At 37.3% G+C, this 16854-nt stretch overlaps 2 protein-coding genes across 2 annotated transcripts in view; one reads left to right on the top strand and one right to left on the bottom strand.

Annotated features, from left to right (window-relative positions):
- The window catches only part of LOC110832853 (gustatory receptor for sugar taste 64f), a 48045-nt gene that overhangs the window by 7845 nt on the left and 23346 nt on the right, over nucleotides 1-16854 (top strand). The gene's annotated exons all lie outside the window — the stretch shown is intronic.
- On the bottom strand, nucleotides 1132-16549 carry LOC110832846 (sodium channel protein Nach). Its single transcript, XM_087348777.1, has 11 exons — nucleotides 16177-16549; nucleotides 14892-15098; nucleotides 8929-9091; nucleotides 7538-7683; nucleotides 6465-6597; nucleotides 5169-5454; nucleotides 5065-5072; nucleotides 4804-4885; nucleotides 3434-3602; nucleotides 2664-2770; nucleotides 1132-1994 (listed from the first exon to the last, which is right to left on the bottom strand). The coding sequence occupies exons 1-11, from the start codon at nucleotides 16356-16358 to the stop codon at nucleotides 1768-1770; spliced, it is 1710 nt and encodes a 569-aa protein (XP_087204903.1). The 5' UTR covers nucleotides 16359-16549; the 3' UTR covers nucleotides 1132-1767.

Raw genomic sequence — 16854 nt, 5'->3', positions numbered from 1 at the left:
AGTAGATCGGTCGAAGTGTTTCTAAATGTTCTCGTAAGCCCTCTTGTTTCAAACAATATTTGCTCAACTATATGTAGATTTCGGTGATCGGAGACTATCATTCCTGTATGTAAACGAATAAGTGCGTGGCGTTATGTAAAAGAATCTTCTCTGTAATGCAGTATACATATTAATGGTTTTCTTTCATGTGTATTTATTTCACTGTAGATATAAGTAATATTATATTCCCTTTAAGAATTATAATACTGTTTCATATCAAATATGAAGTTAAAAATATCCCGTATTGTAATCTATTATGTAAAGTAATTGCACGTCTGAATGTAAATGAATTTCTTTTTCGTTGTCCCACATAGTTTCAAATTGAGTCATGGAGCTCCTTCAGATCGATTTTTGAATAATGTTTATGGATTCCAGATAAAGTCCTCTTGTCATGGCGCCAATACAATCCAATACGTATGCTGGTGCTGCCTAATGTGTTATGCACTTCTTACATTCTAGAAAATCTTCTATCCGTTTACGAACATGATTAGCCGACTGTGTCCAGTTTTTAGCCATGCAATTGGAGGAATTCTGGAAAATTCTTGCATCGATATTTAAATGTGAAACACAGATATTAAGACTAATATCCTACTATTTCACAAATCTCACTTTATTTCTCGCATCCATCTAACCATCCATACAATGATACATCAGTCGAGCAGATTTACTTAAGAATCACACTCTGAATTTGAAAATTGTTTTTGAGGCTAATTTACTAACTCCGTGGGGATAGAGTCTTTATTTCGAAGATAATAGTCGCTCAGCTGGTCAATAAATCCGCAAAATTCGAAGTTTTATGATTGTGTTAGTAAGAACACGCTGCTGGATTCTGTCCTGAGTCAGTTTAACCCACTTCGCGTTCTAATGCCTTACTTTAATACGTACGACAATATTAACCTCCCATCTATGCCTAGGTCTCCCGTATTGTCTCTTCACTTCAGGATTTCTAGCCAAAATTTTTATGGCGTTTGTAAGCAATGAGACCTACGTCTACTGGAAACAGAACAAACTTAAACATAAATAAACGTATGGACGTAATGTTCCTAGATTTGTTTGTAGGGAGGATCATACATTTAAAAGGCGGTGTTTTCTTGTTTGTGATGAATTTATTGGTACAGTAAATACATTTTACGGTCCATACAGTGCTGTTAATTAATTTACTCTATACACTCACATTGAAATAATATAATACATTGAAAATGTGATCTGCATAGGCTTATATGATAAACAGTGCATGGAAACATAATTGATGTTCTGCTATTTTTACTCAGCCCCCCAATAAAAAGCAACTACTTTGGAGCCATGAATGTTAATTAAACGTGAACATAATGTTTCGTGAATTTTTAGCCTTCTATAGAACAAAAATAATTAGTATTCTTGAGTGTATCTTTAACGGAGATAAAACGTGTCTTAAGAATTATTTCCATTTTCGTAATCTACAAATGGAGATTGTCTTGCAAACAAAATATGAACTATATTATGATTGAACTTCTGTGGGTAAACCGTTTAATGAAGGGCAAAGCTGAAATTACACACATTTTGTGTAAGTCGTGATATTTAATTTTAAGTATAATTTGTTCCTGTAGTTAGGTACACTCTAAAGATACCGTGCGTCTATGTTTGTGTAGTGGGGGAAGGTTATACCTTGGGGTAAATACATACTGTTACCTATAGGATAGAATGGTGAATATGCACAAGAACTGCTTTAGACGCCATGGTCGGACTAATTCAGTAGCGAGATGCAACTTGGCGTGGCATGATTTCTCTCCAATAAATATTTCCATTGTTGTGAGCACGGCGTGTAATTTTGTTCCGAGACTCGATTTTGTCTCTCGTATCCTCCTCCTTGGTGTCCCTCACAACAAAGAAGAGTCTCAGTGTGAAGAAGTAGACGAACTCCACAATGCTGATGAGACTGAAACCCACGAAGAGACCGCAGATTCCGCCGAAGTTACCTAAAATACGAGAAACCTCAATCAGCAAATAAGGATTAACATCCTTGCTTCGATCTAGGTCATCGGCCAGTTGTAAGGCCTTGAAGACTGAGGCTGTTGATGTCTTCTATACTTTTCTTGTGCGGTTACGACGAAACGGCCACATGATGCAGATTTCTTATCTGTGGTTGAAGATATACAGTGAAATTAAGAATCTAAGGTGGCTGAGTTTAAACTACTAATTCCATAGTCTTCAAGGCCGAACAACCAATCTACGAAACCTCATTTTATAACGCAGAAAAGAAGACTCCAGTTCAAATTTTGTTATACTTAGTATTACTGTTTTATTTATTTGAAAATTTTAATAAGTTTTTAGCTACTTATTTTTTTACTGTATTTTCTCTTATTTTGTAAATATGAATCTACACATACTCATCTGCTACGTAAATTATAAATTTTAATGTATGTCAGTGTCGTTTAGTACGTTTACCTGAACATCCGATGATTCCTCGTTGACGAAACATGAAGTGCAAATATTCCTCTATTGTAACTGAAATATACATTTGCATAGTTATGTAGACGGTATTCATAGAACTTTAAAGATTAATATACAGAACAGGATGCTACCTTTTAAGATTACTTTTGTTCTAAGTTCTAAGTAGAGGAGAATGAATGTCTGAGTTAACTTACTTAGCAGGTCATACCAATAATACAGCACATCTTGTTTCAAACGAAGCGTGTTCTTGCTTCCAAAGTAGAGGTGAAATACGCTGTGATTTTTCAGGGTTATGTTTGCCCTGCAATGTGAAAGTTACCATAATCAGTAATATATGACACGGCTTGACACAACTGTCCAGCAGCAGCCAAGTACAAATATCTCACGACGGAACACAATTTACAGTTTGGTTTTGGTTTTATTCCAGAAGGTACAACAGAAAAAGTAAATGAACTCAACTCAGTGGGGGTTAAAACCTCTGAAACAAGCAATTAATAGTCAAACTAACGAACAAAACTTTGGATTGGATTGGATTGCAAATTGCTGTCTGTGTGAATGTCTGTTATGTGTTTGTTCAGCGTAATAATGCTTGAACAAATCGATAGGTTTTAATCAAATTCCGTATGAATTGTTTCACCATCCGCTGTCCCCAAGAATGCAGAAAAACATTCTTTCCTCGTTTATACTGCTCCCAAATCTTCTGTTCCACAGTTTCATAATTTATCACAAATATTCTCGTCTCATAATACATTATACTCACCACGCACTATTTTTGTGTTATTTATGCTTGTATTAGAAGGTGAGGACGGGGCAGAGGTAAAGCTTAGTACCGTAACTAAGTCAAAAGAAATTTCAAGAAGAATTTGGAGACACGCTATTTCTCGGTATGGGCAATGTTTTCATCATGTGTTAATGACTGGAGGAGAAGTAAGAGCTGGCAAACGCCAGTTTGAAGTGGACTCACATGAATTGGGATCGAAAATACGGGGTCTGCGACATGTCTGCTGAGGAAGTCTGCACGTGGTAAGACGTGTCGGAACATGCCGGGTAACATTCCTCGCACGATATCGACTCTTGCATCTCTGCAGCCAAGCCAGGAATGTTTTCCGTGGGTCGCAGGGTAGACCACTTCTCTGCAACAACGTAATGGCGAATACTCACAGACAGGGTTCTTAGCGCGGACAAAGTAGGTTGGGGGTAAACTGATTAATGTTCTTAGACTGTTTATTCGTCTATAAATTTAAATACTTCAAAAGTATTCAAACAAATTTAAAAACACACAACGTTTCAGAATCTGGCTCGTCTTCCATAATTATATCCGGGAATTGGAATTTGATCCTTCTAATGAATCAAAATGACTGTTGTATGGTTTTACGTGATGATGTAATCAGAACTATCTTTCGAAACGTCGTATGCTTGTAAAACATTTTATATTTTTTTAAAATTTGTAGACGAAGGAAGATATCTAAAATTATGAATCAGCTTAATGACACACTGGAAGATATTTTAGCAAATAGTACATATTTGTATGCTTATCTAACTTGAAGGTGAAAATTTTGCTAATAGAATGGGATTAAATATATTACTATTCTACTTAGCCATTGTTAATTACTGGTACGTACAAAATAGGATAACGTTTAATAACGACTCTTTAAGTTAACGTGTTTGTACGTAAAATGCTCTCACCGTTTTCTTCATATGTGCAGAATAGTATTTGAATAATTGTGTGACATTTTATACTCTATACAGAGTCGTTCCAAAATTTTCGAAGTTTTTTGTTAAAAAAACAGACCGACTGAACGGTAGTCTATAAATAATCGAATTCTGTGGCATAAATGTTACACGTTTTTCATTTCTGAATATCTTTCACATCTGTGACAAATAATATGTTTTTAAACTGCATTTTTACTTCGTGAACATTGCTGAAAGCGACAATATTTAAGGAACGTCAGCATTACTTACGATGCACGTCATTTTGGTTCTGTTAACTATAGATCATTTCAGTCTCTCTTATTGTCTTATAGCTTCTGTAATGGCGTTTTCAGTAGCTCAGACTAGGCTATGTAGTGTCGAATGAGATGTAATCGTGAATAGTGACTTGGAAAGGATATTGAAGGAAGCGGTCGTGGACTAACGTAAGCAGTATCCCTAGAGGAACTGACGAAAACCACGGAAAACCTTATTCAACATTGTCGTCTCCGGGCCTAGATTTGATGTTGGGACCTCTCGAATACGAAGCAAGAGTATTAACCATTCAACTACGACGTTCTGTTTGAGTATTTGTGTCACTGAATAGTTATGGTTAAAAAACTACAACAAAAAATACGTACTTACCTCTATATTTGTTGAGACAAGGGATATCCAGCAGGTTACAGTTTCTGGTTTTTCCTGAAATTGTAATTAAAATCGATATTATCTGATTAGTTCAATCGATATTTGCAAAGACATTAATTGCGCTCTAGTTTCTTTCATTTCATATGCAGGAAAACCGGAAGAACTCATTGTCTGACCCACCCGAAGGTGTAAAAGAAGTGAATTTTTTTATAAACAGTTAAATTTTTACAATATTTGTGTTGTTTTAGTTAATCTGTATACATAATTATCTAAAAGCTTTTATTGGTTTCTCAGCAGTTCTTACGGCTAGAGTTTGTAGACTAGCGTTTGAGTAGTTTAAATCGATGTGTCTGAATGGAACTTGCCTCGAATGGGGAAATAGAAGGGCAGACAGCCACAGAGAGTGTGGATGCTCCGAATTCGACAGTTCATAAGGCAATCGCTGTAGGAGTAGGAGCCGAGGAAAAGTGTGGACAACTCGCTCGTGAACAGGCAACCTCGCTGCTTCCTGTCGAAATTCAGCACGCTGGGTACAGCGTACACCGAAGTCGCTTCCAGTCGGAAGAACACCTCGGTCCTCGGAGGCACTAGTTTCTCGATCAGACCGCCACTGGGTGTGTCGGGGAAGTCTTTCGGGTTGAACACCAACAACTGACACGAACGACAAAAGGTCTTATTTACATGCCGATGCTTGTAAAATGTTTATGAAAGCTTTTAACGTCTTCGCCCAAAAAACAACAACAAAAACAACTTTGTTTCAGACTATTTATCCATTTTAATTACAGCTAATTCGCGTCTTGTCTTATTCAACTATTATTAATATTGTCAGGGGCGGAGCGTTCATGGCAGCAGTGTTAGCCCGGCTAACACTTTGAAAAACGAAAAATAAAAAGCCATATTTTCGTGGTTCAGTGGTATTCCATACGCTGGAACAGAGCAGAAACGATCAGCTAAATACGTCGTACTGCCTCTGAAACGTTGGTAAACATCAACCAGACTACACAGCGCAACAACCCAGAAGACAGAAATCTTCATCGTCCTGATGACGGAGGCAGTATGGCCCCTGAAACGTTGGTAAACATCGACCAGACTACACGGCGCCACAACCCAGAAGACAGAAATCTTCATACTCATCGCCCTGATGACGGAGGCAGTATGACCTCTGAAACGTTGCTAAACATCGACCAGACTACACGGCGCAACAACCCAGAAGACAGAAATCTTCATACTCATCGCCCTAATGACGGAGGCAGTATGACCTCTGAAACGTTGGTAAACATCGACCAGACTACACAGTGCATCAATCCAGAAGACAGAAATCTTCATACTCACCATCGCCCTGATGATGGAGGCAGCATGACTTCTGAAACGTTGGTTAACATTGACCAGACTACACAGCGCAACAACCCAGAAGACAGAAATCTTCATACTCATCGCCCTGATGACGGAGGCAGTATGACCTCTGAAACGTTGGAGAACATCTGCCAGACTACACAGCGCAACAACCCAGAAGACAGAAATCTTCATACTCATCGCCCTGATGATGGAGGCAGTATGACCTCTGAAACGTTGGTTAACATCTACCAGACTACACAGCGCAACAACCCAGAAGACAGAAATCTTCACGTTTAATTTTGAGTGAGTTTTTATACTCTCTTTACCTTTGTGCCATAAGATGAAAGAAGTGGATAGTAATAATCCTCAGGTTGTGGATTAACGAGTACTGTGAGACCCATGTAGTGTCCTGGAGCCGTCGCGTACATCCCTTCTGAGACATTCGCGAATTCATTGTTGCTGTCGGATAAAACAACGCCTAATATTAGTCAACACAGTTTGACGAGCAAAATTGACTGTATATAAAAGTGTTGTCGTCAGCAATGTAATTAAAAAGGAGATTGTTGTTTGGAAAGAAAGTGGTACCTAAACCTAATTATGAACAATTACATAATGATTTTGTATTTGTTTGGTCTGCATAGAAAGAAGAACTGCGTGATGATGCGATGTCATATAAGTTCAAACAGTATCTCAGAATTAATTATTGGTAATTTTAATCACAGAATTTGCCCACAATACTAACATTTTTATAGCAGTCCTCTAAATTAAGGCACAGTCTATTAAATGAAACGTGCATAAAATTGTGCTGATTTACAAATGATTCTACGTAAATTTATTGAAACAGTTTCTTTCTGATGAATGTTTGAAGCTTGCTGTATGCTTATAATTACATTTGAAACTGTTCTGGTAACGTACAGTACGTACCAAATTAATTACAAAGAGCATAGCGCCTCTTCGGAAGCTAATACGTAGTCGATCAGTGGTCAATAAATTATCCGCTTTTATGAAGTCAGAAAGTTGATTACGGTGTTCATGTCGTCACATCACTTTTATCTAAGATTTGTTTTAATATAATGCGCAAACTTGTGTGTAGGAGTCACAAGTGATCTCTTCTCTTTAAATTTTACGATTCAAATCTGTCATCTATTCCGCGTCATGCCCAGGTTATCTGCCTGGTAACGAAAATTCTTAAATTTTTAGCATTTTACGTAAACAGTATTGTGAAATTTTCGTTGTAAATCCACTACAGTTAATTATCGCTGTTAAACCTGTGAGCAGCAGGAATGGAACTTTTCTTTTATTTGTCGTATAATTTAACATTAAGTGTATTAATTTTATACCAATATACTTTGCAACTGTAGTGTACTGTCATCCAAAGAAAAAGAGAACCTCCCCTTACCTTTCAAAGTCATCCGAAGACCGAATGTAATTGAAGGAACAACAATAGCCTTCCATTGACTTTCTCATCTTGAACATCTCTGAGCAGTCCTTAACTACGCCCATCCAACGACAACGTACCAGAAGTTGGTCACACTGAGGAGTCAGCTGACCAAAGAAACGAAACTTAAGTGCTACAGACAATCGTCAAGCCACTGATGAATTGGAGTGTATCGTGCCTTAGTGTTTCAAACAATGTTTAACACTTACGTAACAAAGTAGACACCACTGTAACTTTTCAGATGTATAATTTTCATAAGGACACAAATGTGGCATTTAGTTTTCAGAGAATGTTTACGTTCTGGGCTATAATGGAATGCAAGCGATATTGACAACCTGTTTCTTATATTATTACGAAACGGTTTGAAACAGTTTTAACACAGTTTGATACCTGAGACCAAGTGACTGACGAACTGAATGTATGTATCACAGAATCCATATTGAAACACCACAGCAGTACAGATGTGCTGATACTTCCGCGTAATTAAGTAAACATAATTAACTATGCAAATTATATCTACTTTGCTACATTTTCCTTAAAAAGGTATTTTAAGCACTATTTCAGATTTTCCTATTATTTTTCACTGCAGTATTAAAGCACATACTAATTACAACTCGGTTTTTTAAGAGTGTGGATAGTACTTGGAATTATTTGCATTTCCTTAAAATAGTTAAAATTATGTCAATGATGTTATATTTCAGATATCTTGGTTCCTAGTGAAATATAAAATATAGCAAAATAGAATACAGTAAGATAAAAATATTACAATAATATATATAAAATATTATAAAATCAACAATATATATCAAACAAAATACAAAAAATGCAATAAAATAAATAAAACAAATAAATGAAACTATTAGTATAAAGTAAATTAAAAATATTAAAATATATATGTAAACTATATTATAATGAAATAAAACAAATTAAATTAAATAAAAATAAAATGAAATGAAATGAAACAGGAAACCTCTTGCAACACTTATACGCTTGTAGCTAATTTTGCGTTTTGTGTATATTAGGCTTTTAGTGACCACGTTACATGGTAATACATTACATTTAGCTTCTGCAATTTATTCTAAAGAAGCGCCGAGACACAAACTTGGTAGAGAGAATCGAACGGGTTTGTGCCTTGGCCTGGTTAAGCTACGATGTGGAAAATGTCGTCAAACTCCTTAATTTGTAAGTCGTCTGCATTGTAACACGAAGGGTCAACCTTGCTGAAAAATGGTACAAACATCCATTTTTGCAATATAAAGAAGCAATAATTTGGGGAAAGAGTCTATGAAGTATTAAAGGAGCATAAGTAGAAAGCATGGGGGCGTAGAAGGTGATTTTGCAATTGGACCTACGTTCTTCATCATGGAGTCCACATCGTAGTTTTCGTTTTTGTCTGCCAATATACTGTGCAGTTTTTGCATTTTTTTGATGTCATCCGGGTCATGGTCATAAAGACGTCCGAGGTACTGCATCAAGCTAAATAATTCTTCTGTCGAAACGTTACGTGATTTGCTCCTGTGGAAATAACAACATTTTAATTTCGTATCTTTATAATTCGTAAATGTGTATAAATTACATTTCTGCATGCACATGGAGGTTACATGATAGAGTGTAGATTTACAAACTGAGGCGAGAATAGAGTAGATGCACGTATTTTTAGAAATACTTGTTTACTCTTCCATATTATCGAGGTGCTTTAGACTGCAAAAGACTGAAAATTAATTTTTATAGTAACAAACATGTTTTATACTGTGTTAAGTAAATTTTAATTAATTTTTCCTTATTATTAAATTAAATATTTGGTTTTAATGGATATCTAAATCCCTTGAGGGAAAGAAAAAGTATTTAAACAACGAATATTTATGTAGCAAGTAACAAGTGAGAGTAAAAGTGTGGTAAGTTGACCTAAAGCCGAAGGAGATAAATTCGTCAGTCGTCATTGAGAGAAAAAAGTCTGCTATTGATTTATACATATTTCAGTTTAATCACGGCATTGGAATGAATTAGATTTAAGAGCATTAATTTTATGTGCTAAATAGCATGTTGAAGATGGCTGTGTTCTGGGTTGTTGCGCCGTGTAGTCTGGTAGAAGTTTACCGACGTTCAGAGGTCCTTCCTGCTTCTACTAGACCACACGGCGCAACGACCCAGAAGACAGCCATCTTCAGACTCACTGCCGTGGAAATATCACATCCTACAAGGAACATGTTATATTCCTTTTAATGAGATATTGTAGGTGCGTCATATTGTGATTTTATTTAAAAATAGTTTTAAAATATATTAAAATTGTCCGTCAATCACAATAAAGTAATATAAGATAATTAAATGGTTAAAATATTATCCTTTGTTCCGTATCGAGTACTCGATTTACATATGGAACATTCTCGACATGTTTCAGCTTTCATAGAGCCGTCATCAGGTGTATGTTATAAACTCTTAATTCAATTACTATTTTTTTTTAATTTTCGTATCATTTCTTCATTTTTCACATTGTATCAACATTTGTTGAAAAATGTGAAAAATGAAGAAATGATAACTAACTAACTAGATGGCTTACCGAACCCGAAGGTTCATCACCGAATTAACCAAAGCCCTCCACCGGACCCTGTCCTGGGCCAACAAAATCCAGTTTCCTTCAACTCCTATCTCCCATAGATCCCGCCTGAGATTATCCTCCCATCTACGTCTAGGTCTCCCCAGCGGTCTCTTCCCTTCAGGTTTCCCAACCAGTACCCGGTGCACACCTCTTGTCCCATCCATGCGCGCTACATGTCCCGCCCATCTCACTCTTCTCGACTTAATCACCCTCACAATACTGGGGGAGCAGTACAGATTTTTAAGCTCGTCATTGTGCAGTTTTCTCCACGCCCCATCGTCTTCCCTCTTAGGCCCAAATATCCTCCTCAACACCCGATTCTCAAACACCTGCAATCTGTGTTCCTCCCTCTGAGTGAGAGACCATGTTTCGCACCCATACAAAACAACAGGCAAGATTATTGTTTTGTATACTTTAATTTTCAGGTTCTTAGAAATCAGACGGGAAGACAAAATATTTTGGACTGAGAAGTAGCAAGCATTTCCGGAATTTAGTCTCCTCCTAACTTCCTCACAAGTATCATTTTGATTTGTTATTGTTGTTCCCAAATATTTGAACTTTGTAACCCTTTCAAAGGATTTATTAGCTACCCTAAGATAATTTTGCCCGCCTGTCTTCTGATGACGAGATACTAACATGTACTTAGTTTTTTCTGAATTTACTTCCAGCCCCACTTGTCTACCAGCCTCTAGTAAAACTTCTGCGTTCCTCTTTATTGTATTTATATCGTCCCCCAATAAATTAACATCATCAGCATATGCCAATAGCTGATGTGTCCCGTTCAATTGCAAACCCTCCTGCCTACCTTGGACCTTCCTGATGGCGTATTCTAGAGCAAAGTTAAAGAGCAAGGGAGACAAAGCATCTCCTTGTTTTAGACCGTTCTTGATGAGGAATGTCTCAGATACATATTTACCTACTCGAATTTTGCTGCAGGTTTCATTTAAGCACATTTTTATTAGACCCACTAGCTTCTTTGGTATACCAAATTCAATAAGAATATTATATAGCACTTCTCTCTTCACAGAGTCATAGGCTTTTTTGAAATCTATAAATAACTGATGTACAGTCCCACCGAACTCCCATTTTTTCTCTAGTATCTGACGAATGCAAAAGATCTGATCAATCGTTGATCTGTTTCGTCTGAACCCACACTGATGATCCCCAATAGTTTCATTCGCATATGGGGTTAATCTTGCCAAAAGAATGTTGGATAGAATTTTGTATGAGGTTGATAGCAGCGATATTCCTCGGTAATTACCACACTCAGTCTTGTCCCCCTTCTTATAAATAGGAATAATTATGGATTCCTTCCATTGATGTGGCATCTCTTCCTTATCCCAAATTAACTGAATGAGCTTATGGATCCTCATATGCAACCCTTTGCCACCTGCTTTAATTAATTCGGCCGGAATCTGATCAATTCCTGGAGATTTATAACTTTTCAACTTCCCAATGGCTAGTTCCACTTCATCTAAGCTAGGTTCTGGCACCAACAGTTCAGCTGTATGCATTTTAATCTGTCTAATATCACCAGTATTATGAACATTTAAGAGCTCGCTAAAGAAATTTTTCCACCTATTCACAATTTTTATTGGATCTGCAAGCAAATTGCCACTATCATCCTTTACCAAATTAGTCTGGGGTTGATATCCTTTCTTAAAGTTATTAATGCCTCTGTACAGGTCTCTGATGTTTTTTTCCTTATTATTTGTCTCAAGTTCAGCAATTTTGCCCTTCAGGTATTCCCTTTTCTTAGTCCTAAAGGTTCTACTAGCCTCACGTCTCACGTTACATAGATTATCCGCATTTGTTTTGTTTGGGTTCTGCAACCATTGAAATTTTGTTTGCTTCCTTCGATCTATTAATTTTGAACATTCTTCATCAAACCACGGTTTATTTTGCTTTCTCCTGTAGTATCCTAGTTTCTCTTTTGCTGAAATTTTGATGCAGTTTCTGACATTTTCCCACTCCCTGTTGATGTCCACACTTTCATTATCCTCATTTGTCTCTAAAATTTGAAACCTATTCGAAATTTCAACTTGATATTGTTCCTTTGCCTCTCCCTCACTTAATTTTTTCAAATCAAATCTTTCTGTGTCAAAATTTTGTTTAGTTCGTCTACTTACTGAAAGCCGCTCCCTCACTTTTGCTACCACCAGATAATGATCAGTGTCGCAATCTGCTCCTCTGAATGATCTCACATCAATTACATTTGTCTGCCTTCTCTTATCTACTAAAACATGATCTATTTGATTGTGTGTTCTGCCATCTGGGGAAGTCCAAGTGTATTTATGAACATCACGGTGTGGAAATTTTGTACTTTTTACAATTAAATCTTTTGACGTAGCGAAGGTCACTGCTCTGACGCCATTATCATTACTAAGTGCATGGAGACTCTCGCTGCCTATTGTGGGTTTGAAGACATCCTCCCTCCCAATTTTTGCATTGAAATCTCCTAGCAGAATTTTCATGTGATACTTGCCAAATGTATCAAATACTGATTCCAATTCTTCATAAAAGCTATCCTTGATATCATCGCTTTTGTCTTCAGTTGGGGCATGAACATTAAGGACAATGATGTCGCACCAACGTCCTTCCAAAATTACGTAAGACAACCTGTCACTAACAAATTCTACTCTCTTAACTGCTGCCCTAATTCTGCTATGAACAAAAAAACCCGTCCCTAGCTGATGATTGTCATTCCCCTTTCCATAGAAAAATGTAAAATTGTCCACTGGGATCGTGCCCTCCCCCTCCCATCGCACTTCCTGCACTGCCACTAAGTCTAACTTATAATTACCTAATTCCCTACACACTGATTTCAGTGCCCCAGCCCTATAGAGGCTCCTAATGTTCCAGGTACCAAATCTCATGTCCTTTTTCAATTGCCGTGGTCGTGCCAAAGAGTCCGTCCTGATCCGAGGCTTGGTTGATTTTTTCGTAACACATATTTTTTTAAAGGTGAAAGGTTGTTAGCCCTACACCCAACCCCCAACCTGGAGGACCAGGGTATCACTCTTAGTCTAGCGCATCTCCTTAGACCTGTCCGGCTTGGGTGACCCTACCATGAGCCGAAGCTCAGGCCGGCATAGCCCTAAGGGTCATTTGAGCACGCAAGCCTCCTCACCCGGCAGATTGCCTTCGACAAGGTGGTGATACCTTCGAGAAGGGAAGAAATGATACGAAAATTAAAAATTAGTAATTGAATTAAGAGTTTATAACATACACCTGATGACGGCTCTATGAAAGCTGAAACATGTCGAGAATGTTCCATATGTAAATCGAGTACTCGATACGGAACAAAGGATAATATTTTAACCATTTAATTATCTTATATTACTTTATTGTGATTGACGGACAATTTTAATATATTTTAAAACTATCCTTTTAATGAATTAAATATGAAATGTATGATGACCTACTTATGACAGTAGCTTCATAGTTAAGTGAGATTTGAAATTTGTAGACTTTAAAGATGCTGGTCATAGTCTTATACATTGTAATACCTTGTAATCTGTAGGTAATTGCTATCATTTCGGAGGACCGTATCTTTCTCATCTGTATGGCATGAATTAGTCACTTTTTCTCCAAAAAGTTGGTAACCATTTACAAGGCTACTTAGCGTCAAAACGCTGATGACCTCGATCGAGATATATAAATGAATTATCGACAGATAATTCATTCTGCTAGTTTTGATAAGGGAAATGCAAATTGCCATGCCATTCAGCAATTACTCAGAGATCTTGCTTTTGCTACTGTGGCACGATAAATACAAACCAGCATGAGTTTATTAATTATTTACTCAATTTCCGTCGAAAAGCTGACATTAATTCCTCGCATGATACATACGTCGCAGTGAAATTCTAATCGAGAAATAATGTTGGGTTAAAATGTTTTAATAAGTGGGGATAATAAATTGATTTTAAAAATTTATTTAGGGTTACAGTTTCGAATTCAAGGGTTACCTACAATTATGGTGGAGACCTATTTGTTTTTAACCAGAACTTTCTACCAGGTATTAACTGTCTTTAAGCATTGTGGCATATTATAAGCAGATAATCAGACGCTTTTTCTAGTTAAGATCCATTTTAATTCGCGTCGCGTTAAGTAAATTTCTTCTCGGGGATTACTTAGTAGAGAGGCGAGAATATCATAATGTCTCAATTCCATGAAATACGAGTAACTTGATTTCTACTCGTAGGAGATCTTTTATTATCGCCCCCTTGGGAGCTGCTGTATCTGCGCTATTTGTAGCGAAACATGGCAATAGATGAAGGTTTCTGTCTTCTGGGTTGTTGCGCTGTGTAGTCTGGTCGATGTTAACCAACGTTTCAGAGGTCATACTGCCTCCGTCATCAGGGCGATGAGTATGAAGATTTCTGTCTTCTGGGTTGTTGCGCTGTGTAGTCTGGTCGATGTTAACCAACGTTTCAGAGGTCATACTGCCTCCATCATCAGGGCGATGAGTATGAAGATTTCTGTCTTCTGGGTTGTTGCACTGTGTAGTATGGTCGATGTTTACCAACGTTTCAGAGGTCATACTGCCTCCGTCATCAGGGTGATTCTAAAACATCGACCAGACTACACAGCGCAACAACCCAGAATACAGAAATCTTCAAACTCACTGCTGTGAAAATCTCAAATTTTACATGGCAATAGATGTTTTGAAATTAAGGTAGTAAATAAAAATTATGCTAATTTTGTTCTGTGACGTACAGGTTTTGAGCGAGATTCCAAGTTGCCGAACGGCTGATCTTGTTGATATTGCACACGGCTATAGCAGGGAAGGGAACGTTCCATATCGGGTATGTGGTGGAGTCCACAGTTGTCACTGTCGGCGAGTTGACATATTCACTCCATACATCCAGAATTATAAAAATAACTCCCCAAGTGGCGAGAAACTGAATTATCACCCACAGTAACCTGTGTAAAATGAATATTTGTTTAATATTTTTCCTCTAAATCCTACTACATTTTATGACATTCCTCCATCGTCCGATTCAAGTTCCTTAATATAATACATAACGCTCTTATATTAAAGTTCGTAATTGATGTTGTTCACATCTACTTACACTTCGAATTTGACGTAAACAGTATTTAAATTTGCGTCTGCAACGACAGTATCCTTTGCTAAAAGTGTCAACTTCAGAAACTTAACGTGACGTTTGATCATCATCAGTACCATAGAACAACACTGAATATTATGCTGAGCCAGCTTCATCCCCCCCCCCTGCCATCCTCACAGCACATCTCACCAAGATTTATCACAAAGTCGAATATATGTCAAATTCTTTACTTATTTCCCGAGCATCTTACTTTCAGACACTTTGTTTTCAGTGAAGAATGTGCATTAAGAACGTAGTTAAATCCATTGTAAAATGATATAACTGACTAATTGATCAACTGGTTGTTAATCTGTCTGTCTGTCCTTATATTCACCTGTCTCCACATATGCACCTTCGTCCATCTGTCTGCGGAACACACTATAGAGTCCTTCTTTAGAAGCTAATAGTTTCTCAACTAGTCAAGACATTCTTTGTCTTTTATGCACCCAAAGATTTGTTACTGGTGCCCCTATTCGAAGTCACTTGAATCCATTCCGCTTTCTGTCACACTATTTATATATGATTCAATGTAGGATCATTTTCCCCTAGAAGCTCATTTTGTCTAACTGCTGTCTTTCCTACGTGTTTTCAAATCAAAGTTTAAAACGCGTTATTCTAATATTTCCTCAATGAGTTCTAATGTTCATTCCATAACATTCCTCTTTAGTGCACAAAAGAACGAGCAAAATTGTTTTCTTTTACTTTGATCTGAATTATTTTGGAAGGTTTTCTGTTATATATTGCATTTAACATTTGTTTCACATAGGTTTTATCAATGCACGAAAAAAACAAAACTCTTTATTTCGAAAGAGAATGAAAGCGAAGGGACATTATTAGAATAGCGATCCACAGCCTGGAATTGGGGTATAAAATATTGTAGAATCTGAACACATTACCTTTCCACCCTGTGTCTGTCAGGCTCTGTCAGATACCGCCATCCGTGCAAAGTAGTTTTCTCGCAGTAATCGCACACTTGCGCCCACAACAGGTCTTGCCATGTCCTGGACTTCGCTGTGGACCTCACAGCGTCTACTTCTAAATAAACAGGCTGCAGCCCCAACACAGTGACAGGCGTCATGTCAGAACTGAAGGTACGCTATCTTTCGTCTACGCTAGGCGCATTAATCGGCTGGTAGGAGGTATTGCAGACACCTACTTGAGGTTCCTCTTCACAGTGCATAAATCCGGATTGCTTTCGTACAGAAAAGGGAAAATAATTTGTAAACGAGTTCGATAAATCATACGTACAAATGTAACCATAGCAACGAACTTCCGGTGTGTGCTATCGGTTTTGCATGACGTTTCGATGCTGCTGATAATTTCCTGCCCTCATTTCGTTTCTAGTCCTGTTGGTTTTCGTATTTATTTCCCTACGTTAAACGTGCTTTGAGCTACTGACAGTCATTAATGTAACACAAATAAATAAAATATACATACATTCTAACATTTATTTTTCAATTTTTATTTGTCTCGTTATCATCATTTTATGTTTTCTGACGTTTACATTTCTCGTCTCTGAATTCTAATTTCTCTCCGGGAGTTCTCTTCATACTCACCGCTGTGAAAACCTAAAA

Source organism: Zootermopsis nevadensis, unplaced genomic scaffold, assembly GCF_977971745.1.
Source record: "Zootermopsis nevadensis isolate Lab colony 2312 unplaced genomic scaffold, Znev_1.0 Znev_ptg000013l, whole genome shotgun sequence".
Lineage (NCBI taxonomy): Eukaryota > Metazoa > Arthropoda > Insecta > Blattodea > Termopsidae > Zootermopsis > Zootermopsis nevadensis.
The sequence above is the reverse complement of the archived record's forward strand: the minus strand, read 5'-3'. Positions and strand labels throughout refer to the sequence as shown.